The sequence below is a fragment of the Protobothrops mucrosquamatus genome, unplaced genomic scaffold (genome assembly GCF_001527695.2).
Source record: "Protobothrops mucrosquamatus isolate PMUCROS unplaced genomic scaffold, P.Mucros_1.0 scaffold48, whole genome shotgun sequence".
Lineage (NCBI taxonomy): Eukaryota > Metazoa > Chordata > Lepidosauria > Squamata > Viperidae > Protobothrops > Protobothrops mucrosquamatus.
This window is the reverse complement of record NW_015386430.1, coordinates 1,189,874-1,217,261: the sequence shown is the minus strand read 5'-3', so window position 1 is coordinate 1,217,261 and position 27,388 is coordinate 1,189,874. Positions and strand designations below refer to the sequence as shown.

The 27,388-nt window shown below is 36.5% G+C and overlaps 1 protein-coding gene across 1 annotated transcript in view; it reads right to left on the bottom strand.

Moving 5' to 3' along the window:
- The window catches only part of ITPRID1 (ITPR interacting domain containing 1), a 38,843-nt gene extending 11,806 nt beyond the window's left edge, over positions 1 to 27,037 (bottom strand). Inside the window, 10 exon segments of the mRNA XM_029283296.1 lie at positions 1,035 to 1,113; positions 14,683 to 14,737; positions 16,296 to 16,861; positions 18,318 to 18,520; positions 19,675 to 19,758; positions 21,499 to 21,550; positions 23,551 to 23,597; positions 24,636 to 24,684; positions 25,953 to 26,127; positions 27,032 to 27,037. Coding sequence (XP_029139129.1) covers positions 1,035 to 1,113; positions 14,683 to 14,737; positions 16,296 to 16,861; positions 18,318 to 18,520; positions 19,675 to 19,758; positions 21,499 to 21,550; positions 23,551 to 23,597; positions 24,636 to 24,684; positions 25,953 to 26,127; positions 27,032 to 27,037 — 1,316 coding nt within the window.
- Positions 27,038 to 27,388: the final 351 nt, after the last annotated feature.

Sequence of the window (27,388 nt, the reverse complement as noted above, 5' to 3'; positions counted from 1 at the left end):
ATACAGACACAGTACTAACAGACCAGTATGAAGAAAACTGTAGATAAGATTCATGCACAGGACACTAAGTGAGATGCAGTCTGCTCAAGTTGCAGTTCCAGACCAGAACAGTAATTCCAGACACACTAGTTTACAAGTTGAGACTCCAATCCAAAGGACCTCCAAAACTCAGTTTTATTAGAAAGTCTCAAAAAAATTGTTTGGCCCTCCAATACTTTCTCCTCATGGAGATTCTCAGAGTTTTTGTAGTTTTCTTATGCATAATTTTAAATGTGAAAAAAAGAGTTTAACGTGCTATTTTCAGAAGGAAGATGAAAAACTTTTTTGCTTTGTTATTCTGTTATTCTGAGACAAACAATAGAAAGAATGAATGGAAAGGAAGGCAGAAAAAAGTGCAAGGGGGGGGCTTTGTGAGGCTCAGCTCCCCCAACACTTGCAGTACTGCACTTCACGTATACACTAAAAATCAATGTCACTCAGGAAAATAATGAAGTAGTTGCCTACTGAAGAATCTTCAGGAAATATGGCAAGGCATCTAGAATTTGAGTAAATTTTGTGTTGCAACTGATGAGAAAATTGTTGCTAAGTAACTATAGCCAGGGCTTTTTTTCTCATAGAACGCCCAGAACGGAGTTCCGGTACCTTTTGGGGATGGAACCTTGTAGGGTAGGCAAGGCGGGTTGTATGACATGTGTGAATTCCGGCACCTTTTTTTTTTTTTTTTTAAGAAAAAAAGCACTGACTATAGCTATAATGAAGGACCAGGGCAGATTAATATGGATTAGTTACTACACATTTAAATTTTGGGTTAGGCAAAATAGCCCAGAAAAATTGCAGGCAACTGTTGAAACTCAAGACATATTGTATTATGAACACTGAAAATTTTGAACTCAAGAGTGTATTTTAGTAAAGACACACAGAATTAGATTTATTCTGAAAATAACAAGGCCTCTTAGAAATCAGCAGAAAGGTATCCCCCAAGCACTGAATATAGTTTTTAATTGATCTCAGCATCTGATTCCTAAGTTACCTACAGAGGTAAGGGCTCCAAAGAATCTTCCAGAAATCCACTGCTGTCTGATTGACAGCTGCTTGTTCTCGTTGTTATTGCATCTATTGTTTTAAAAAAATAAAATGAATGGAATAGTTGAGAAGAAAATTAAGAGTTTTTATTTTTGGTATCTGAGTATGCAGTACTTGTATAACAACAAAAAATCCTATATAGTTTCTTTTTTTCTTATTACTCCTAAAGTCAAAGTATGTTTCTTAGAAATCTCCTTCCTGCTAAAAAAAAGTCTTAGTCAAAAGTGTGTCCCAAAATCTTAAGGGATTATCTTGAAGAAACCAAAGGAGAGAGAAGAGAAGATGGCGTAAACATTGCACAGTGTTGACAGGGTAGGGCTGTATCCATTCAAGTTCTCCCCACCTCATTTTGGCTCTAATGAGAAAGTAATAGAAGATGCTGCACAGTATATTTGGAGGAGCTATTTTGATGCAAGCTAAATCAGGCATGCAGATTGCATCAGTCTACTTAAATGGATACATTTTATTTGATATATTTAAATTACAAACTTATATTGTTGGTATTTTTATTTCTCTCTCTGCTTTATCATGTTGATATGATTTCTTATTAATTCAGATAGACAAAAGCTGTAAAATAAAGATAATATTACTGTCATGCATTAAAGGAAAAATGGTAAAATCAAAGATCATAGTAGCACACAAGCCTTCATGCTCTGAAAAGCAAATAAAATAACTTATTCTATAAACAATGGAGATTAATCCCAAAGGCAAAACATTAATTAAGTCCAGTGATGAAATCTCATACACATTTACTTAGGAGTAAAATCATGTGGATCCTGAAAATAATATCTAATTTGCACAAATGAACTCCTAGTCAGCAAAATATTGCCTTATTGCATAAAGAATTATTTATGTTGAAATCATGGATAGGCACTGTCTCATAAAGAAAATTTCTAAACTCAGTATAAAATAATCCCAGTCATTTATTCAGCACAGTTTCAGAACAGAACAGAAAAGAAAAATTTACAGATGTGATAGCTGAAAACCTTCATAAGCACAGCAACAGCCTCAGATGATAATAAAAACTATGATATCAATAGTCTTTCCTGCACATTCTTACTGCACATTCCTACTGTAAGTAGAGTATTGCAGGTTAATGGCCAGCAGGTGGCAGAAAGAGACAAATATTCAATACAGAACACAAAATGCAGGAACAAAAAAAGGTGAATTTGTAGAGGTTCTGGAGGTTCTGGAATACTGGTCATTATTTTGCAATATTGTCATTTGAGTTGCCTGTAAATGTAACAACATGAACTTACTTCTTGGCATATGAAAAGAATCATATTGCAGATTGAAGCCTATTCATTCAAGGTCTCGCTCTCTGAGTAAACATGTACTGTATACATGGTGAAGTTCAGAATAACGGAATAACAGAGTTGGAAGGGATCTTGGAGGTCTTCTAGTCCAACCCCCTGCTCAAGCAAGAAACCCTATATCATTTCAGGCAAATAGTTGTCCAAGCTCTTCTTACAGGAGACAACGTTCAATCTTCAAGACATTGTCCTAACTGGTCCTGTTGTTATGGCACATTCATAGTCCAAGTCAGTTGATTCCTTTTACATGTGGTAGCCTACAGGATTGTCACTGCTCAGAAGAAGCCTCCTGTTTTATAGAGCAACTCTGACCATACAAACCAGAATTTATTTTTTTTTCATGCCATCTCCTGCCCAATGGAACAACCTTCGGTTTGAAATTCAGCAGGTCTCTACTCTCCTAACCTCCCAGAAAGCACTTAAGATCTGGATTTTCTCCAAGCGCTGGGAAAGGTTGAAGTGGATGAGAAGATTTAATGAGGGACTACATGTGGAAACTTAATTCTGGTGCCAGGTTTTTAATGTTTTTGGTTTTAATAAAAATATATATATATATGTTTTATTATTGATATAATATGGGCAGCCCTATAAACATTTAAAAATAACATAAGCAACAAAAGAAAAAAAAAGAAATGCATGTTTAAGCTGAACATTAACAACATTCATCCACCCAGGGTCACACATCAGAATTCATTCAACAACTCAAATGCAATACAAAATTTCAGAAGTTCTAAATCTGCCCAGAAGTCCAACATGTACAAACACATGCACAGATTGTAAAACAGACTCTAATGTTCAGTAAACCAACCCAGCCCATTAACACCGAATGATATGCCATTCACAGAATTTGCAATTGAGTTGTTTTTAAAGGAAAAGTACAGATGGGAGGCATTTAATCTATACTGTGACTCTCAGATAGTGTCACTGAGAAGTTTAATCCTTGGATTACTACGGTACTGGGAATCCAAGACTTTTGTATGCACAGAGATGGAAAGGCCCACAGATCTACACAATAGAAGAATGGATGGTGAAATTAATGGAATTGGCTGAGCTGACAGAACTAACCACTTTGGTTAAAGAAAATACTTTACCTAACTTTGTTTCTACATGGATACCACTTAGGGCAGACATGTCAAACACAAGGCCCGGGGCCCGGATGTGACCCACGAAGTGGTTTCATGTGGCCCACGAAGCCATCCTGGAAACAGTGAGGGAACGGCCTCCGCTGCCTTGGCCCTGGCCCAGGCCAGCCAGGAGCCAATGTACAATTTTGTGGTAGCCATCTTGGCACTTGCCCCGGTGGACCATGCCTTGGCACTTGCCCCAGTCCTACCCCCTTCTGCCAGAGACCCTCAGATCTGTCCCACTTCTGCCCAGGCCCCCATAGGCACCCTTGACGCGAATGATGTAGAACTGGCCATGCCCACCCAGTAGCCACACCCACTCCATCCACGCCCACCCAGTAGGCTGCACCCACTCTGGCCACACACCCCGCCCCCCGCAAGAGCAACTGCAATGCTGATGCGGCCCTCAGTGAAATTGAGTTTTACACCCCTGACTTAGGGGCATTTTGCTTGAAACCAAAAGAAATGCTACATTGATGTTGGGTTTTGGCAATTGGAATTGTTTATGATTGTACAAATAATATATATAACTGAATTTCAAAGCAAAAGGCTACAAATAGTCCTCAAATTACAATAGGTCACAGAGCAACCAAACAAAGTTATTATAGACTCCCAAAATGTACTTATGACTCGGTTCTGATGTCCCAATGGCTGACCCCACTCCATGGTCTCCTGACTACATTTTGGCTGCTTGGCAGTTACAGACATTTGCAGCATTCCATAGTAATAATCTTGATTTACAATGTTTTTGCCAATACTGATGTTTACTTCCAGTTATTTCCACAAAAACATCCCATAGCCAACAACGGGTTTGCTTAATGAGTGCAACATTTGCTTACCATCATTCCTTTTGCTTAATGACTGCTTCAAAAGAAAGTAATTAAAAATGGGGTCAGTCACGTGATAACTTACTTTTACAATGGTCATGACTTACAGTCATAATTGGCAGGCTCTGTAATGGTTGCAAGTTGGGGATTACCTACATATTTGTAACAGTACAAAGAAAATTTTGTAACAGTACAAATATTTTTCTGAGTGGTGCAGTGGCCTAGAGATGAAGATGCTCACCTCCCACTCAGAAGGCTGAGAGTTCAATCCTAGGCAGTGACAGACGTTTCTCTATCAGGGCGCAAAGAGAAAATATCTGCTGTGAACTCTGTGTAGGTGACAGAAAGGGCTGACACCCAGCCAGTAAACGCTCAGCTCCATTCAGTTGCCCCAACTCCACCCTGATAAAAAGGGATTACAGGGTTGTAAAAAACCACTCTTTTTTATTTTCTTCCCTCTTTTCTCTTTATCCTTTGCACTTTTCCCCTCCCTATTTTTTCTTAGTTTTTTTTATATTTTGTTCTCTGTAGAGATTTTTTTAAAAAGTTTTTTTAAAAGAATAGAATATAACAGGGAGCAAAATTTTAAATCAGGGTTCCATTCTGCTTTACATCTGATTGATTGATTGATCAATTGATTGATTATGAGCCATCAAATCAGTGTTGACTATCAGTGATCACATAAATATTTTTTCTCTAGAATGACGTGTTCTTAACCTGGTCTTCAAGGTCTTCCAATAGTATACCCATTGCCACTGTTACTGACTCTAACTACATCATAGTTGGTCATTTTCTCCTTCTCTTCCCTTCTATTTTTTTACAGTATTAGAGTGTTCTCCGGAGAGCTAGGTTTTTGCATAATTTATCCAAAGTAGGAAAAATTGAACCTGCTCATTTGTGCCTCTGGGTTTATATATTCAATGATCAATGTTTTCTTGGCTGTCCTTGGCATTCTCAGGAGTCTTTTTCAACACTAAAGATCAAAAGAGTCAATACTTTTTCTATCTTACTTCTTTAAAACAACTTTTACTGCTCTTCAACTTTGTTTCTTTAAAGTGCATAGAGAATACCATTATTTACCCTATTCCAATCCTTGTAGGTACAGACACATCATAGCATCTCAATATCGTTTCCATGGTTTTTTTAATGGTTGATCTCAAAAAACTATTTATCTCTTTGATATTTTCATTACAATTCTGAGGCTGGTTGTTGTACCTATTGAAAGTTTGGTCTTCTTTGTATTTAAGTTTAGTCCATTCTTTTCACTATGCTCCTTGATTGTATTAGCAGGTCTAGCATTTTTGGCTAATGAAATAGTGTCATCAATATAGCACAGAATATTGATGTTTCTTCTTCCAATCTTAAAACATGCTCATCCTGTTCCAGTCCCAAGTTCCCACAAAATATATTAAGGATATAGGTTGAATAAATAAGGGAAGAATATATAGCCTTATCTTACTCCTTTGCCAAGCTGGATTTTTTTTTTTTTGGGGGGGGGACATATTCTGCCCATGTGGCTTCCCGACATTTATATATTTGAATTTCTGTCACAGATTAGTGTCCAGTCTGAAAGGCTGGTCTGACCAAATCTTGTTTAAAGGAGTAGACCACTTGATATTCCGGAATGTTCCTAGATCCCATAATATTTAGCAATTTGTCAAGGTGAGATTACCAATGCTTTGCACAAAATTTCATGCACAAGTTTCCTAAACAAAACAAAATGTGCAACCTTGAAGATGATCATTGAACACTTTTAACATGTCACAATTTCTTGAATTGTTTGATACACAATTTTTCAAAGAGGATTGTTGGCTCTGGTGTAACTAACTGTTTACATAAAAGTTCTCTAAATACCATTCTTTTTATAGCTTCTGCCTTAGTGTTGTTATTAACGATAAGCCTCCTCCCTCTATCCACTCATATTGAAGTCAAGATAGCACTTCCTCACTGTTACAAAAGTGTAGCACCATGGATAAAACTGAAGGTTTTTGTTAAAAGTCAGCTGATCAATGACTCCCATAGAGTCTGACTTCTAGCAAAAATGACAGAAACAAGCCCATCTTTGAGTCACATAAAAACAATTGCCAGTCTTAAAATAAAATAAGATTAATAAAAGCATCACAAGATGCCAATTCACCTTAACAATGGCCTTTGAACTCTTTCCTTCCCTAAGGAATGATATATCTCTACCAGATTCTAGAATGTCCTTCCTTCCCAGATGTTCATATTATCTCCATCTTATTAACTGGCTTTAGTCCAGTCTGTAATCCCTGTTAAACAGTATAAAAAGACGGCCGACATCCGTGCGCAGTTCTAATAAAAATGAGACATAAAGCTGTATGCATTAAAAGCAGAGAGGATACTGCAGACCAGCCTTCCCCAGCCTAGCACCCTCCAGATGGGTTGAACTTTAAAGTCCCTTATCCCAAGCAGCACATTTAGCTTGAGAAAGGCTGGTTGGTAGACTTTCCTTCCCTTGGCAGTTTCGAAGAGATGCTGGAAAAAAAAATGGTACTGGAAGAACTGACTTTTTGGAAATTCAACATCTGAAAAGAAAAAAAAAGACTGAAACTAAATTATCTAATCTCATCAGTGGAAGACAAAGGCAAACCTAAGTATAGAATAGAACATTCTATGCATTAAAAATAATATGGGAAGACATTTGGCTTTTGGTACAGAAGAGCTGATCGGCGTGGAGAAACAGCGGGGAGTTTAAAACCTGCCTTTACTTCCCTTCCCTTGCTGTTATGCTGGTGCTCGCGCCAGTTTGTTTACCAGGGTTGGAAGGCTGCTCCTGTGAACTGACTATGCATGGTCATTTTGCAAGATGCTGGTTAGGTGTGGGGGGGCGACGGCCGGGAGGCATCTATTTAGAGCGCTGGGAGGTGGTTGCTCACAGCGCTGACTTTGTTTGCTGTAAGCTTGGAACTCTCATGCCAGAGCGTCTTTTACAAGGGTGCGTCTTATAGATGGAAAAATACGGTATATAACACTCAGTAGCAAAAACATAGTTCCCTCATATATTATTTCCTGTCTGTCTACTACCATAAGATTACTTTTGTGAACTGGGAATAATCTAGAAAGGACAGAGCACAAAAGAGAAAAAGGTAATTATCCAAGATAAGATAAGATAAGATAAGATAAGATAAGATAAGATAAGATAAGATAAGATAAGATAAGATAAGATAAGATAAGATAAGATAAGATAAGATAAGATAAGATAAGATAAGATAAGATAACCTTTATTGTCATTTTTATACTGTGGGCACAATGGCACACATCAAAAATGAAATTTAGTTGCCTGCTCTCAAAGTGAAACACATACATGACACATACCTAAACATACTATGAACAACATATGTATAGACCCACATCCCTACATATACGTAGCAAATAAATATTAAATATTGTCCATCTTGAATATATAACGGAAGGAGGAAGCTTGAGAGTTTGCAAGGTTAATGCTGTATGGAATGAAACTCTGGCTGAATCTGGATGTTCTGCTTCGGATACCACGAAGCCTCCTCCCAGAAGGTAACAAGGAAAACAGGTCGTGAAGAGGATGTGTAGTGTCCCAGATAATCTTATGGACCCTGCTCAAGCAGCACTTCTGTGCTATGTCCTGGATGGGAGGGAGGGAACTGCCAATGATCTTTTTGGCCATTCTCACCACTCTCTGTACCACCTTCCTGTCTGAAGCAATGATGCCTCCAAACCAGAGTGTGATGCTGTATGACAGGATGCTCTCAATTGTCCCCCTGTAGGAAGTAGTCAGGACAGGGGAAGGAAGATGTGCTTTTCTCATGCGGCGCAGAAAATGCAGGCGCTGCTGTGCCCGCTTCACCAGTTTCTCACTGTTGAGCGATCAAGTCAGCCTACTCGTTAGCTGCAGACCCAGGAATTTGTTGCTGGTAACCATCTCCACAGATGAATCATTTATGCACAGAGAAGTGTGGCTGTGCCTGCCTTTTCTGAAATCAACAATGATTTCTTTGGTTTTTCTGGTATTTAAAACTAGGCTGTTTTCCTTAAACCACCATGGAAGACCAGCAGGTCTGAAATGGCCACTGAGAAGAAGCAATTGAGAGGTATATCTTCACCAACAAACATTATCAGATGCCATTGTAGGATTTCACTATGTACAATGGTCAGAATTGTCTTATATAAATCTTTGTAATTATCTGTCCTTGCCCATGCAGACCATTATTACAATTGTGAACCTTCATTCTACTGTTTTTTCCTCTCTCATTAATGTAATGAGACACTGATAATCCAGGAGCAACTATCCCAGGTGTTCCTTCTCACTGCCACTCTAGTTCAATGGAATAAGAATATTAAAGCCTAGCCTATGAAGATCAGAGATTACCAGGTGAAATGTAGATACTTTATACCTAAGTGTGTCTATAGCATTGGAGATATAAATTATTTAATAAAGTCTTCATGGTTATGCTTTAAAATTCCCATTCCACTGAAGGCATGAGTCATGGGAACAACTGTCCTCCCTTAAGCTAATTTTCTACAAGATGTACCAAGCCCATCAGGAACTTTGGTTGATTTGTCAAGCTTGGGAGAAAATGATTGGCAGGTGAATGGATTAATCACATTCTTTCTAGTAATTCTTCCATTACTATTTCTGGTTCTTTCTTGGAAACATGATATAAGAAACCCCTAATCATTTTTATGATCCCAGTACTGGGATTCAGCCAATTCGCACCACTTCAGCAGAACTGGTACCTAATTTTTTGTTGCCCAGGCCCAGAATAGTCTTCTGGAAGTGGCATGCATATAGAGAACCGGTTGTTCACATATTTGAATCCCACCACTGGGTCTACCCTAACGCTAACACCTCTATTAATTGAATATACCTCAATTAATAATAACAATAATATCTCATTATCTCTCATCAATATTAAGGTTTAAGGATGGATGAAGCAATTATGACCTTACAGCTGTTTTCATAGTGCAGCTTCCAGTGTCATCCACCATTGGTGGTACTGTGGTTTCTGGGATTTGTACAGTGGCAATATTTCTTAGGCCAATTGCTCCAAATTAGGTATTTCCATCTCTTATCCTACATACCTAAAATAAGTAGTAGCTCTGCAGTAATAGAATCAGGAGCTGACAAACAGACTGATTTTAACCACCCTTTATTTTTCTGCTCAATCTGCTTATTGCTGTAAGGATAAAAATTGGAAAGAATATTATGGGACCAACTTCCAGATGCACCACATGGAAGTCCTGGAGGAAATGTTGGATATAAATTATATCATATACATCTGTACACATCATCTGTGGGGTTTTCTTTTTAAATAAATAAATAAATAAATACTGATTTCCATCCAGATATAGGAACATGGCTTGAACTTCGTTAAAATCCATCACTTAAAATGCATTCAGTTATGTTTTAATATATCAATAAGCAGAGGAACTCCTCAATTTCATATAAAAACAAAGAGGCGTGTCTTGACGAAACACGATAAGTACAAAATACCTTTTGCTTTAAAGAACGGCAATCTGTGAAATCCAACAGACTGTCCTGATGCCATTAGAAACAGGGAGAAGCATTGTGACATTCTTTTTGTTTTTTGCCATCCAGCAATTGTTCCCATATGTACTTTACCAAGGGAAAATAAACAAGATTCACACTTTTGGAAAACAGTCAATTAAAAAAAAATGCTGATTGCCTTCTGCAGATATTCCCATGGTGCCAAACTGTATGCGAAAAGATGGCAGGATAGAGGAGAAAAAGGAGGAAGAAGAGGGGTGAAGGTGTGATAATTAAAAGAATTGCCACTCTGTAAGTCGGTAGAGCTAATATGTCAACTCAGCAAGCTGGGAAAGTAGAATGTGCCCAGCTGCTAGAAAGATTCAAGCGTGGTTTGGTCCCTGGCACCACTTGTTGCGACAAGATGAATCACAAATAGTGTGAAAGTGGGTTTCCATGCTACCCTGTTCCAGATGGAGATGGTTACTTCTCTGATTGATAGCATCTTGGGCTGCAAAAGGGACTGAATGCTGCTGTACTGGCAGAGCCGCTTCAGCAATCAGTCATTTCTCCTTTGGTCAATGCCATCTTGGAAAAAGATCTGAGCACAACTGGAAGAAAAGAAAATTCTAAGCAGAGAGCTGGAGAAACAAATGATTCCATTCCTAATGCAATTAGGGGTGTGTGTTGGTGATGAAATAATGTGATTCTGATAATAGCAGGACAATTTTTTCTTACATTCATGCCTTTTGTATAAAGATTGACTGAATATGGGAAGCATGTAAATCATCTTGATTCCCAAGTCCTGACCCCAGAGCACATTCAACATGGGTGTAAATGAAGATTGCCCCAATCTTTATTACATTTTCTCATCTTCATTCCCTTTCCTGCATTGCCACCAGCCAGGATCTTCAAATGAATGCTTTATCAAATATAAATTGCCAATAAAGTAGCTACAGCCTCCTGCTGGGAGTCAGACATTTGCTGGGTCCTTCTAATAGAGGACACTGAGCAAAGCTTCATTACAGAACAATGGTGGTTGCTGCCAGAGCTTACAGATTTGAATAAACAACAAATAAGCAACATCTGCTCCAGCATATGTGTATGGTGGGAAAAAAAGCCACAAAATAAAAGAATTTGCAAATGCCAAAAGCAAGACTAAACTGCCAGTGCTACTGTAGAGTGAATTTTTAATTGCACATGCATACAAGGCAGGCTGGGGGTATTAGTCTCACATATGTCTGCTTGCTGCCAACCTGGGAGTATAGATGAATTTAATTAAATAAGGATTATCCCTTCTCCCCAGTACAATTACTTATTTATAACAATGATAGAATTGCCTAATAAAAATTGTAATATTTCCTTTTAAAACACATATATTCAAACTATTACTCAAAAACAGGCTGGCATTCATTTAGGAATATGTGTGTGTGTGTGTGTATGTGTGTGTGTGTGTATGTGTGTGTGTACATCTAGTGAACACATAGGCAGAATGTGGGTAAAAATAAAGATCTGGCCATAGAATCCAGGAATACCATCAAAACACTTTTCAAAGAATATAATTGTTGATTCAAGTTTAGCTTATGTTCCAAACAACTGGTCTTTTTAGGACAGGCTCAGATGTTCTTGGATTTTTTTTTGGCCTTTTTGGTCTATTATTTATCTGCAGTGCCATTCCAGGGAAGGAGATCTCTGCAGTTCCCAGCTGTCTCATTATAATAACAGGATCCCCTTTACAGGGAAAAAATTGTCTGTTAAATTACTTCCCGCCATCTCAAAGGTCCAGAAATTCATGCAATTAAAATTTGATCCATCCATCCAATATTCATGTTACCTTATCTTTTAATCAAATTATATGGTCAACAAACTTGATAATTATATTAAAACAAATTAAAAATCAAAGCAAAAAGATCAAAAACATGTCTCTGGTCAATCATTTCCCTAATCTATTTTAGAATCTGTTATATAATTTATTATAGAAGAGGCTCAGCTAACATCCTGACTCAATTTCACTGTATCTCAAAGTATGCTTTTCCAGAGAGCAGGAGGCTACAGAGTAGGTATGCCCCCATCAAAAAACAGTGTTTCATCGAGTGGACCAGGACATACCAATATGTATTCTACAATGGATCTGATAGAATAAGCAGAAATAAAGGAGGCACACTGGTGCAACAGCTTAATGGTGCTGGATCTGTGGATCAGAAATGGCTGACACTCCAACAGATGGAGTGAGTTCCCATCACTTGTCTCTAGCTCCTGCCCATCCAGCAGTTTGAAAGCATGAAATATCGTGAGTAGATAATCCACTTCAGTAGGAAAAGCCAACTGCAGTTGTGAGGACTTGCCTGGATGCAAAGCCCTGGATGAGACAATAAACCAAATACTGCTGTCTAATCTTGATGGAATCACTTCATAATCCAGCCTAGAGATATATAACACCATTAGCAGCATACTAGGATTCTTGACCTCATACCAATATATGAATCATCCATAGATTTCATATAGATGTTATGTAGGAACTGAGAGGTTGAAGAACAGGGGTCCCCAACCTATGGTCCACAGCCCAGTATCCAGCCATAGCCTATTGGCCACTGGGCCCTGGAAATAGCTGGTGAACCCTCTCCCCATTCGTGGTAACACCACCATGCGGGGGCTAGTGGCCCCATTTGTGCATGCACGGGGACTCTAAGCATCACAGTCAGCATCATACAGGCAACAGTGGCCCGTTTGCGCCAGCACGTAGGCGCCAGTGCACATGCTGTAGGTGTGTGTGGCCTGCTTGTGCATGCACACACATGCTAGTGCCACCATAGTGCACACTCACATATTTCCCTGCTGCTCCCTATCCTTTCGGGCTGCCAAGCTGGAAAGGTTGGGGAGCTTTGTTGTAGAATATAAGAAATCCTGCAGACCAAGTATCTAGGGCTAGACATCTCCTTTCTTATTAGAACTGGCTGGAAATATTTCCAGAGGAAGGAGAGAACCATCAAAACATCATGGCCCATGCTCTGATATAAAAAAGATACCAGGAGAGTCAGGATGGATATAGCCCCCACATCTTGATCCTACTAGGAATCATCAACAAAATTATTCATGGTATCTCAATATAGTAACCTGGTGTGAAACCTGCCTGAAAAGAGATAATATTTTCAGATAATCAATTTCTCTAAAGTTGCAAATAAACCACTTTTTCAACAGCCTGCTCTAATTGTCCAGTGAACCCAGTGATAGTTCTTCAAAAGAAAATGGTGGAGAGCAAGTACCACTATCTTGACTGCAACTATACATTGAAAGTCTTGACAATCTAGGAGAGACATGGATCTAATATATAGGTATCCCCACTTGCACCCCAAGAATCCTATCTACTTCATCAAGTCTGATAGGTTAGAATTCTTCCCATTGAATCAGGTCAACTCCATAAGGCCTGAACCCCAGGAATCTAACTCAACTTTATACAATAAATGTCTTGAATATTGTTCAGAATAATCCTGCACATGTTTCTCTAGCCTCTGCCCTCCCACTCCCACGGGAGAGATTTGAACAAGGCTGCTGACTTGCTATCTATATACATAGTACATGGCGGATGACTAGAATACCTACAGTAATAATACAAAGAAAAGCACAAATCCCATGTGCTTACCTGCTGAGTCAATCTAGAACAGGCATGTCAAACTCGTGACATCACGTGACTTTTTCCTCATTGCCGGCAATGGGGTAGGCACAGTTTCAGCATGATGCATCTGGCCTGTGGACCGGCAGTTTGACATGCCTGATCTAGAATAAGAATTCACAAAGTCATAGTCAAACAATCATTATTTTTGCTAAAGCATAACACCTGATTGCACCTGGTCACAATTTGATCATAGTCAGTTACTTTAGAATAATTAATATTACATTTGATAAATGAATGTCAGTTTGTACCATCTACAAAGGAATGATGCAGCCACCATTTTAGGGCAAATAATATGTTATCTCCCAAATCTTTCACAACATAGTTAATCAATCCATGCTTTACTATTGTATGCAGTTTATTGCTATGCCCAACAGAGGAAAGGTACGTATTTTCTTATGTGAGAATATATCATGCAGTCATTTTGAAACCAAGACAATGTATTTCATTCATGCTTGTATTTAGCAAATATTTTTAGATGTTCAAACATGTTTTCTAGAAGTTGTTGAATATATATAGAATGCACCAACTTCTAGATATAACTTCTAGGAAAGACTGAAAGGCCCCAATTTCATTTTAGATTCCACACTATCTTTGGATTCACCTGAAACTAATGGACCACATGGTAAGAGCAGATCTCAATGGATGCATAACAAACAAATAACTCTGTTGGCATATTGCAGAGGTTAATGATGTTGATTGTAACATTGATATGATAAATACCTGTGCAGACCCAACCATGAAACCTGAAGCTTCTGCCATTGTCCATGAAGTAAAGTTTACTCAAATACAGTATTCTAAACAAATAAATATGAAAAACTGCAGCTTACTAAAAGTAATAAGCAGAGGAGGAGGAGAAGGAAGAGGAAGAGGAGGAGAAGGGGGGGGGCTCAGCCAAAGTTCTTATGTCTCCAAGGCAAAGAAAATGATATTTAAAAAAAAGAAATGTGGCTCTTGCATGGTTTGAATCTTGTAACACCTGGATGGGATTTCTTCAGATTCTCTCCAGATCCTCATCGGAACTTTGATTCAAGTCCTTGCTCATTCCAACTAATATCTAGCAAGAATAAAGCCTTCCATAATACTGTTATGGTGGTATACTGATATATGGGTGCAATAGATATTTAGCCGACTAGAAGGGGAAGAAAGACAGACTGAGTTTATATTTGCTAATACCTACCTGAAGTGTTTTCAAGGGGATTTCCCCAGAAAGTTTCATCTTCAAAGCTCTGGATCTGAGACAAGAAAAAAGAAAGCAGCTTGGGTTTTTTTTATTATTAAAAGTATATTTCTTCTCTTTAACGTTAGGATTTTAAGTCAAAGCAACAATAAACCTTCCAGATGTTTCTATTGTTGGTGCCTCATTTTTAAAAAATAATTTTGTATTCCAGGTTTTAGGTTGGAAGTTAGTATTCATAGCCTGTTTCCTTTCCAAATCCAACTCCCTATTGCTGGTCAAAGTACAACGATGCCAAATGGAAATAATTCCCCATGCACTGACAGAAATGGAGCCAGGTGGGCTGTTGAGAAGCAAGAAGTAAAAGCATGTTTAGGAATCTCTTACATTGGCAAAAATATTTTTAAAAAAACCAGTTTAAACAAGGAAGACTTCTTCTCTCAAAAACAATTGTAACAAATAAAACAGTGCTGAAAATGGGAATGATGAATATCATTGCAAAAAAAAAAAGTGATTGCAGAGGGAGGATGTTCTGGTTCACACTGTTTGGTGCTGTGAAGATATGCTACAGGTTTTTCTTGATTCATACTGTGTATGATTAATAAATTTTAAAATGTCACTTTCAGAGTATAATCCAAATTTTAGCATTCAGCAAACAGATCCAAGTGTCATAGTGTTAGAAAACCTAGTTTCCCTATCCCCAGCTCCTGGATTTTTATTGCAGCTTGAAATAAATATTGATTCTCCAGTTTTTGATCAACACATCTTTTTGGTCAACCAGATTCATCTTTTTGTTCACCTAGTTTCTGGAGACCTAGAAAGAAAATAAAAAGGCAACTTTTTGAGCCCATCATGGGCTTTCATTGCAGCCATTCTGGTGATCATAGCATTGAATTATGTAGTCGAGTAGAAGACAAACTTTCAGCAGCTAAAATAGTGAAGTGAAGAACGCAGTTTTTAATACCTGGTATTTCTGCATTAATCAGACATTCTCTGGCAATGTCTGAAAGGGGGAGGGGTAAAATGGTCAAGACGGTAGTCATAAATATATGACTTCACTTTTTTTTTAACATGTATCACATGTGATACATTTTTAAAAGGTGTGGGGCTTTGTAGAGTCACAATCATTCACTTGATTTTTTCTTTTTACCATGTGCTCTTGAAGATGCCTTTGAATTGATAAAAAACAATTCAGTGTTCAGGTCATGACACACTGTTCAAACAGTGTCACTGAGCATCACATCTATCCCCAATGACTCTTAGATCTTCCATTGGTGTACAAACTAGATCCATCCTCTAATCTGTTCTATACTTTAAGCATCTCTAAAAAAGAAATGAGCCATAATAGCTTAGTTTGCAGAGAATATGATAGATTTGGAATAAAGTGTTACAAACCACCTTTTATACTTCCCTTCTGTGGAGTAACACCGCCCTGAGTCCCGTAAGGGAGATAGGGCGGTATATAAATTCAATAAATAATAATAATAATAAAGAAGCAAAACTGTGATATAATCATACTTATTTGGAATGGGCTATTTGCTTTAGCTTCCATTCTTTAACACAAGTATCACTATTTTTCTATCTACAGAATGCCAACATATAGCATTTGGCCTTACCTCTTCCATTTCAAAGGAATCTGAAGGCTTGCAGCTGATGCCAGATAATCTCCTGAGAGTATGAGTTAAAAGCAAATTGTGCTCCTTGCGCGATCTTTCTTTACTTTCTTTACTGAGAATGTCAGACTTGGAAGGAAATTGGGGGTCTTTTAACAATAGCTGAGGCAATCCCCAAGTTTTAGTGGCTATGAATTGTGCAGATTGGGGTATAATCATACCCTCTTCCTCACTTGGCAACAGTTCTTTTAGAGAGATTAAGGCAGCACTGTCAGATAATCCTGTCCTAGTCACCAAATGTAGATCATCATCAGCAAAGTGGTCTTCTTGGGTTTTACATATACCAGCATTTTGATAGGCTTGAGATTCATGTGTTTGCCTTGATATTTTTCTTAAGACCTGACCTATTCTTCTCTTCTTGGCCTGTGGCTTGCCTTTTGGAATATTAATTCTGGCCTTCTCTTCTCTTTTTCCTTCTTCTATTTTCTACTGCCTGGTACTCATGTGACTCAGCAGAGAGGAAAAAGCACTAGCCACGTGATCCAATATTTCCAGTTGTCGAAAGCGCCCTTAAAATTGAGAAAGATTAAACAAACCTTATTTAGTTTAATTAGGGCAAAACTTTCAAGGCATTTAACACTAAAGAAGATTCTGGAGGGGGGGGGAGATAACATGAGTGTTTAAAATATATCCTGATCCCTGATTGGAATATAAGGGACCAAGCATGGCTAGGAAGATTGGGACCTTTGGGATAGATATTTTTTTAATGAGTGATTGGAAAAAATATTAATATTCTATGCCCTCAAGCTTGCTCAGAGAAATAGAATCAGACATTTTTCAATATTATGCAAATGAAATGGAAAATATCTTTAATTTGGTATCACTTCCATATGTACATGCTGTAATTTAGTTTAGTGGATTTATGTCAGTATAAGTGTCTATGATCCAAGTATCTTTTAAAATATTTATTAACAAAATTTCAATGAATATTTTATTGTAATAATCCTTGGAAATCACAGAATATAAGTCAATATTCTTAGTTTCTGTGAAATAAGTTTACACACAAATAAAGAGATCAATCCTCATGGACTGACATACACATCAGTTTCATTTATTTTTTTAAAAGCTCATTCAGACTTACAAATTTAATATTCTGTGGAATGATTATGATTTTATTGGTGTTTCTTTTGAGAAAGATTCTGGGGAGGATGTAACAGAAATTGGTGAAATTCTTGATTTCTATTCTTTATCAAAAGCTGCCAAATACATTCCTTAGCACTTAGACTTATAGACCACTTTACAGTGCTTTACAGCCCTCTCTAAGCAATTTACAGAGTCAGCATATTGCCCCCAACAATCTGGGTCCTCATTTTACTGATCTTGGAAGGATGGAAGGCTGAGTCAACCTTGAGCATTCTAACCATTTTACCACCATGGCTCCTTAATCTTGCTTTATAAAGAAGCATATATTCCAGGGATATATTCCAAGGGCCCTTATTAAAAATACTCCATCCCAAATTTCTATCCAGATATTGACACTCCAAAGTAGCTGATCTTATTTATGAAGCAGTATAAATAACTAATATGTAATAAAGAATCCTTCTGATGCTTTCCAGCTTTTTACTATTTTATTTTGCACTGGAATTTATTCATGTATTGGTTGTATTTTAGTGCACAATAGAATACTAATTTAATAGCATATGACATTAATATCCTGGAATTTTATTCAGTCAGAATAAACTTGTACGTGCATCTTCTTCATGTAGTACAGAAGTTGGAACAAGGAGCTAGATGATCAAAGGACAACTGATTAAGTTTTATAAAAGACAGCATTAATGACATCTGCATCAGTGGAGTTTGTGCTGCTTTTCAAATTTCAACAAAACTGATTTTTCTTCAGTGGATTAGTAACAGTTAATATGGAGAATAATGTGGATTCACCATCTCAAATATTTGTCAATGTGGCAATGAGGCAATTCCATAATAAATTCAAACCTGGAATCAGCCCATCAATTATTCACTCACCATGTAAACTGGGAGCTTCAACTTTCATGCGTTGTCGTTGAGCTTCTATGAATACTTTAATATTGATTCCTTCAGCAATGGATGGACAACTGATGAAGCGGGAAGGAATCTTAGTGCAGATATTAGGTTCCTCAACACCAAATCCCAGAGCAAGCAAAACCTCAACAGGGTCCTTTTCTGAGAAATCCAGCCATTCAATGACACTATAAGGAAAATATCGATAGAAATTATTTTGCTTGACTGATCTTCTCTGTAAATACTATGTCTATAGTCACACATGCATACACATATGAAGACAACTTACACATATGGGTCACAAATAATCTGTCTGCTACTTAATAAACTAGCTACATCCTTTTTTGGGCTTCTGAGATAGATAGATAGATAGATAGATAGATAGATAGATAGATAGATAGATAGATAGATAGATAGATAGATAGATAGATAGATAGATAGATAGATAGATAGATAGATAGATAGATAGATAGATAGATAGATAGATAGATGTCAATGTTTTAAGGAGCTGATTTCAGTGAAAGCCTAGAAAAGTATAGAGCTGCTTTAGTGAACAGGAAAAAGGTTCCGTTCTTGCTTTTAGGCAAAATTCAAAGCACTTGTCCAAATATAATTTTCAAAGGATAGATAGATGATGATGATGATAGCCAGACAGACAGATATATAGGTAGATAAATTGTTCATTTTTAAGTACATATCACTTATTTTACAGCTAAGTAAAGTACACAATGGCCTTCTGAGAATTTAGATAATACAACTCTGATTGACACTAAAAAAATCTGTACTTTTTCAGAAAAGCGCAGATGAGCTATAGGGAAATGAACTTTTAGTTTTCCTCACTTACAGACTCTGATTATGTAATGGTGAAAAGATCTGTTTTAAACTTGCAACTGTCTTCCATAACAAAAAAAAAGTCACTGGGCTATCTGGGGAAATGTGGTTTCAACATGAAAATCAGTAGCAGTGGGAAAACTATATTTCCTAACTGTGTTTTAATTTGTTCCAATTAGCACTGTGAGAGAATCACAAAATAAAAATCTGTTCCATTTCATCCCTCCATTCCATTAGACAACAAGACATGCAAGGGGAAGGGATGGCAAAAAGAGAAAAATTATTTTGAATATTTCTAATCATAACTTGTACACAATCTGATGCATTTGTCACCATAAAAAGACCACAGGGATACCTAAGAGAACATCTGCTAAAGGAAAACCAAATTGTCAATATGCACATATGTGATTTTGCCTTCCCTGGTACCCATGTGCTTGAGCCTTTCATTTATCTAGAGCTGGCTGCATGACAATGTAAAAGCTCTAAACATTAAAATTAGGCCAGCACTGACCTTTTTGGATTGAGGAGCGAATGAGGTGAGCTGGCATTATTCCATCTTGAGAGAATGGGCATTTGTGAAAAGTAATGCAGGGAACTAGAATAGGAGAAAGCAGCATGAAATTTGTTTACACTTGAAGTCCTTTGAGATGACATAATTTCTTTCTGGAGTAAACAGTTGCATCTTTATTTTAGTAAGAAATGATTCTTTGAAAGAGCTGTTCAGTAGCAAAGCATGTAACAGCACCATGCAAGCACATTTATTCTCAGGAACAGTATGTTACAGTAGGTGTTAGAATGTAGGTGTTAGGTACCAGTAAATGCTAATTATAAAGGTGGCAGAGCTTCTTTGCTTCTGACAGATGGCATATATTTGGGATCCTATGGGGAGAAGATTTTTTTTGAACCACCTACCATTTAGATAGTTATGGTTGCTTGTCACAAGGCCCTGGGTAGAACACATATAAGTAACACCAGTGCTTTTTTTGTTTTTTTTAAAAAAAGGTGCCAGAACTCACACACGTCATACAACCCGCCTTGCCTACCCTACAAGATTCCATCCCAAAAAGGTGCCAGAACTCCGTTCTGGGCGTTCTATGAGAAAAAAAGCCATGAGTAACACTAGAATCATTTGTTGTATTGTCTGGAAATAACTATACTATTATTATTATTATATTATTATAAAAGAGTTGTCCTATGAAGTTACAAAACCGTAGGTGTTTTTTTTACATTTAAACTCACAGAGGAGCCTCAGCCACCTAACTTGTTCTTAAGTCTGGAAGTTGGGATGAAAGAAAGTCCCACATGTACAGTTACTCTATTTATTTGTTTGTAGAGGTTATTACCCAGAAAGAATCAGCAACACAACACCCATCAGAGCTCCAGGAAGTGTCTGCTATAAGCAAAGAGCAGATCTGTGCTGATTAAATGAAGAGTGCATTAAACAAAAGTCATCTGGACAACATCTGCCCAAAAGAAGTATCCAGCTCTGACTCCTACTACTGAATGAGCAAGTGAAGAAAATGCAGTGAAGAAAAAATAATAACCTGGCAACTGTCACTACTGTTATTCTTAAACAAACAGTGTCTGGAAAAAATATTTGTTGCATCAACATGCCACATTTCTGAACACACAATCCCATCAAAATTAAAAATAGACAAGATTAAACATGAGGACACCCACATCATGTGCAAACATGCAAGTTTACAGTGATTTTGGAAAGGGCACATAAATGATTATTCTTTATGCCACATGTCCTGCAGTGGGAACATTTATGTGTGAGCACACAGTATGGTAGCGTAAGTGCACAGACACTCACTCATGTATGAATATTTCTGCCATGATTTCATCAGCTAGGGAGAGCAGAGTAAAAGTTGTGGAAATGGCCACCAGCCGTGTATAATCAGGAATATGTGATTATTTCTCCATGCAATTATTGTGCAGTAGCTTCTTAAGTGCAGATAAATGTTATCAGAGAGCTATACTGTTCTTAGACTAATCTATATTATGTTAATGAACTTATGGATATGCATCAAGGAGGGCATTAATCACTTAACCTTCTCGTAGTACTTGCTTGTATTAACATCAAATATTAATCCATATTTTAGCAAGAAAACTTTAGATTTACACTCACATACAACTCTGGCTAATTATATGCATGGCACATAAAGCTTAATACTAAGAATTTTTAATTTTTGTCACTGTGTTATTTTTCCTGCCGTTCCCCCATTAAGGCATCATGAGCTTCCCTACATAATTAACTACATTTCCTTTTTGAAATTTTGAAATACAAGTGTATATTTCCTATTAGATATTTTAACACAATGTGTAAACCTACCGCATGTAGTTTTGCACAGTCATTTGTACCATGCTCAAAGGAGTTGAAAGAGCTGCAAAAAATGTATTTCATTTTTTTATTTCTTTTTATTCTATCCACCATTCAAAAGTATAGATAATCCAGACAATTTTAAATAAAGTTGGAATATTATGGAATTATACTTTGGGAAAGGAGACACAATTGTAGTAAAAACAATTTATTCAAAGATTGAAACAATCAGAGAACTTGGAAATTCATTTTCCTGTGGTAATCTTTTTGGGTTGGAAAAAAAAATCAATTTATCTGATTATTTTTAGAGCAGGAAAGGTGATGATCAGTTTATGTGACAGATGTTGGGAAAATAAAAGCAGATCTATACCCTTTCCGCAGAGGCCACTTTTCTGGTTATTTCTTCAAAAAGGGTATAATAAGAGCTGCCACCCAGCTTTTATTATATCCTAAACCAGTCTACTTCATCCAACATCCTCATGGAGAAATCTGACCTTTTGTCAGTGTTGAATTGGTGCTACTTCAGGCGACAGCTGGCTATACTTAATCTTGGGAAGAAAAATGACTGGGCTTATCCTGACTGACATTCCCTAATGGTGGAAAAGTAAGCATCTCAGAAATGTGACCTTGCTGCCAGGGTTATACTTTGGATAGTAAATATACTCCACAATTTTTCCACTAGCTTTCGTTCAATTTGGTAAACGTGAAATTGCTTTTGAAATTCTATTGATAGAATGTTTTCTGTACATTTTTTTAGCTATAAGGTGGCCACAAAGACTTCTACACAAGGTTGCAAAACTAATATAATATGCATAAAATGTCATGATGCAAGTTCCACCCTTTTGTTATTTTATTGCAATATCATACACAAGTATGTAAGGGGCTAATTTTCATCACAGCATTGTGAATCATGTTTCATCATTTCCCTCCTTCTGCTGTTATTAGTATATAGAATGTTCTATCTTTCATTGTAGAATAATCTTACAAAGCTTCTGATGCTTCCATTTCCACTTCCAAAGGAAGTGGCCAGGAGAGAATTCCTCCCACAGGACCCTATACATACTACTGAAGTGTTAGTCATGGCTAAAGGAAAGAATAAAGAGAAGTCTCTTCTTCAAATTTTCTGACATAATTTCTCCTTCGCTTGTTTTGAGGCCTGTTTGTTACTGAAGCAACGTTAAACTGATTTGAGAGATTGTGTTCCAACTTTTCTTCTACCTGCTTCAAAATGACCAGGACAAAAACTCCAAAATGCAACTGGGTTAGATGGAACTCAGATGTATATCCTTTCTCTAAAGTAAGTAATGTACAACAAAATATACATCTATTTTCTGCTCAGGAAATAACTTGTTGGAAGGGGAAACCTCACTACATAAATTTCTGAGAAACACAGATGAGAACTGTGAACTATGTAATGCAAAAAAAAATATGAACTCCTAGTAGGCCAAATGGTTTCAGTGTGCTCTCCTTGATATGAAGAAGTTGACTTTACAAACAAGAATCAAATATTTCATCTTATTATGGAATATTATTAGGCAAGAGTAACTTATTACAAGGAAGTCCAACTAGCAATTTTCAGTTACTTAATATATTTTCATAGCAATCATAGCCATCTAAAGGTTATCGTTTGAAGTATAAAACTATGTTTTAAATTAATACCAAATTTCAAGAATCAAATACCAGATTTTCTGAGGAGAAATGAACAATGAAGACATTTTAAAGAAAGAACAACAACAACAACAACAACAACAATAATAATAATAATAATAATAATAATAATAATAATAAAAAATCAGAAATAAATCTTGTCAGACAATCAACTTACAACTTTGTCTGAACTTATTTCTGATCTACAGTATTTTTAAATATATATATATATATATATATATATATATATATATATATATATATATATATATATATATATATATATATATATATATATTAATAAATGATTGTTATTATTAAATAAATGATATAAGGATTGTTTTCCCCATTGATCTACTCTATGCATCCTTCTTATACCAGCTTATTCCCAATAATACAATTCAATTATACAATTACCTTCTGTTTTATCTTGGCTTTCTTGTAATGTTTTGTTTGCTGCTAAGCTGTTGAAGTAAGGGGTAGAAAAAGATTTGATATTTTTCCAGAGAAAAACGTGAATAACCAGAACACCCATAAATTTAGTTACAAATCAAATTTAACCAAGACTCCTTCAAACCAAGAAACGTCTCAAATGGAAAAGATAGTTTAGATGTGTACACACTAATATGATATACTTTTATCTTATCTTATTTTACTATTCCTGTACCTAGATAATATTTTGAAATATTTTTACTATCCAGGAAGCACATTAATAAAAGTTTAATTAAAAATAAATGTTCTGAGTTATTGAAAATAGAAAAGACTTCAAAATGTTGATACTTGACACTGGTTTTGTTCTTTACTAGTCTTTCACTTCCATATGCTTCATCCCTTCCCCACTTTTCACAAACCTTAATTAGTTAGGCTCTATAAATATTTTGAAAGAATGATTTAGAACACGCAGGAGAACTTCCATAATAGGACAGAATTGTCAAATTTAACCTCAAGACTCACCTTCCTCCACTTCCAAAGGAGGTTCTTCCTTTTGGATGAGTGGATTCTGGCAGTGAACCATCAGATGTATTCAGAATGAAGTAGCCTCCTATTGAGAGGGACAACACTGAAGCTGGCACTCAGTGTGACATCCCATACTAGGAAGAAGCTCAGGGAAAATCATTCACAGAAAAGAGGGAAAATGAGGCTAAGTCAAATCAGTCTTGATACTGATGGTCACTTTGGCAGCTTTGACTCAGGAAAGTTGCTGCAACTGCAAAGCCATTGAAGAAGAGCCTAGAACCTGGATCCAGCAGCAGAAATTTCAGGCAGAGTAAGAATGAATGTGATTCATTCAAATTTACTTATGATTCTACTGGGGATCAGAACCCACAAAATGTAAACCTCTGTACTAACTGATTGATTTTGCATATTAATTACAGCAAAATTCTTGCTAAGGATGCATATTAAATATTCTAGTAATTGAGGCACAGTATTCATACATATATTCTTGTAGATAAAACTTTGTTAAAAAAATACTTATCCAATGGAGAATTGCTCATACATACTAGAAGCCAGAATCCATCCTGTTGTAGAGATTTTCCTCCTTGTGGCCCACTAAATTTGACAAAGTATCATATTATTTATTTGTCTGTCCTAAACTTCTTTCAAGGAGTTCAAAGCTAAACATGTGATTTTTTTTCACTTCTCTTTTATTATTATAATGAAATCATAACAAAATAATGTAGATTGTGAGACAGATAATATATCTCACTTAACCTCTACTTCAATAACTATCTAGACAAATGCAGAGTTGTAATGGTGCATAAGAAATTTAACATTAAATTAACATGTTACTATGTAATAGTAAATCTTCACATTGTCTTTTTCTGTTCTTCAAAAGACAACTGGGATTTCAGTCCATGTATCTATGAACCAAGTAACAACTATGATTCCTAATACATATATCATAAGTAGTATATACTACAAATACTATAAAAATATTTAATTTAGTTTTATTTATTCATTTGCATCCCACATTTTTGCAAATAAGTTAAATGGCAAATGTATGCAACACACCTTCCTCCTCCTAATTTCCCCACAACAACCCTGTGAAATGAGATATCAAGGTCAAAACACTGATATTAATATCAAAATATTACATCAAATTATCCATCTTTATATCTTATTTCAGTGACTTTTAGATAATATCTAGAATACATCCTGGAACCTTTGATCCAAATGAAAGCATTCTTCTTCTTCCTTATTGAAATAGATAATATATGTAAACAGTGTGATGACTAGCACATTCTAAATCTTTTCTCTCCCTTCTATATTTAGTCATATGAAAAGTGTGGAAAAATTAGCTTTATATAATTTCATCCTCTAATAGTCTTGCATGGTAGATTAGACTGAAAGAGAATGATTTTGTGAAATTATCAAAAGACATTTAGGACTGTGCAGAACTTCAATGGGGTCTCCCTGTTTCTGCCAATGCTGTCCATTTAAAATAACAATCTTAAGTTTTATTTATTCATGTGTAGACAATACTGTATGTCTTAGGTACAAAGCCAGCTTGGTGTCCCAGGAAGCAGGCAATGGCAAATCTTGCCATGAAAATGGCAGCGATTTATCCAGACAGAAGCCAAGACTCACTCCAAGGCAGCCTCCCACAAAAAAGGACATTCCAAAATGGCACCTCTGTAGTGTGAAGGTATCAATTTTCCCCAAAGACAATCCAATACAAGGGGAAATACTGATGAGAAACAAAGCAGTAGTTTTGCTACATGGCACAGTACTTCTGATCTTATTCAAGAGGGACAAGAAAAAGCTATACTGAGCAAGTTCTTATGTCAAGCTACTTTAATATTTCGAGAATTCCTTACCAAGTTGCAGAGCAGAAGAAGTGTGGTCTACTGCTATTTGTGGAGTTGGAAAATCATCATCTAATTTTGTCCATGATAATTTGGTCGATAAGAAGAGTTCTCTCTTCTCTTTTTGAGTATTTTTAGTTTCATTATGATGGAATTCTGAAGACAACTCAGTATATGAATCTGAAGACTTGTAAAAATAAACAAGATCATTTTATGTAATAGTAACTGAACATTATTATATAGGCTAAATAACATATTCATGGCTATGGGATCTATTTTACTATTTTTAGTAAAAACAAATAAGGTCTTTGCTAGATATCGCAGTGGTTCTTTCTTTTCTTTTTTTGGTATAGATCACATAATAGATGCTTGCATTACATCCAGACAAGTAATAACCCTCTCTTTTCTTATTTTTTTGATGCATAATGCTACATAATTTAGTAGATTGGCTCATTATATAGTCTGTGCTAACTGCGAAGTTATTTCTAAAGCATAGCCATATTTAAAGATTATACGCACTAAAATGAATGGGACATTGTAATTTTGATTATAGCCCCTGCAATGGATTATTTACTGATATTTTTTGCCTACATCTTTAGTTTTGCTTTATCTTTTGTTGCTATCTTTCACCATAAACTAGCTTTATTTGTTCCTTTGCTTTTTTATATAATAAAAAGACTTACACAACTACCAATCTAATATGCCATTAACCTGGGCAACTTGCAAAGCAACAATCTATATAAATAAAAATGTAAATATTAGTTTGTTCAAAATCTTAAATCTCCGAAGGTTCTTCACCGATTGCTTTGAAATTTTGAAACAACATTGCATTCGAATACGCGCGTGTTTCTATATACCTATATTACATAGATGTCACACCTGTGACAGGTAAAAACATGCTTTTTTTGAAAACCAGCGCCATCTGTTGGACGCTTTGAAATTGCCATTGTACATGCAATTCAATTCTTTCTTTTCCATTTAACCAGACTGAGCCACAGCAATGCGTGGCCGGGTACAGCTAGTAAAAATAATAAAAACTATAAAGCCGTAGCAAAGTCTCTGGTGCCTCAATAGCAAATATTCCTCCATACATCCATATTTGATTCAGCATCACCTTACTCCCTCCTTCATGGATTACTGCCTTGTCGTGGTGAAGGGGCGTGCATAACTCAATGAAGCTATGAGCTATGCCGTGCAGGGCCACCCAAGATGGACAGGTCATAGCAGAGAGTTTTGACAAAATGTGATCACTGGAGAAGGAAATGGCAACCCACTCCAGTATCTTTGCCATGAAAACCCTGTGGACAGTACCAAAAGGCAAAAAGATATGATGCTGGAAGATGAGCCCCTCAGGTCGGAAGGTGTCCAATATGCTACTGGGGAAGAGCAGAGGGCTAGTACTAGTAGCGCCAGAAAGAGTGAAGTGACTGGGCTAAAGCCAAAAGGAT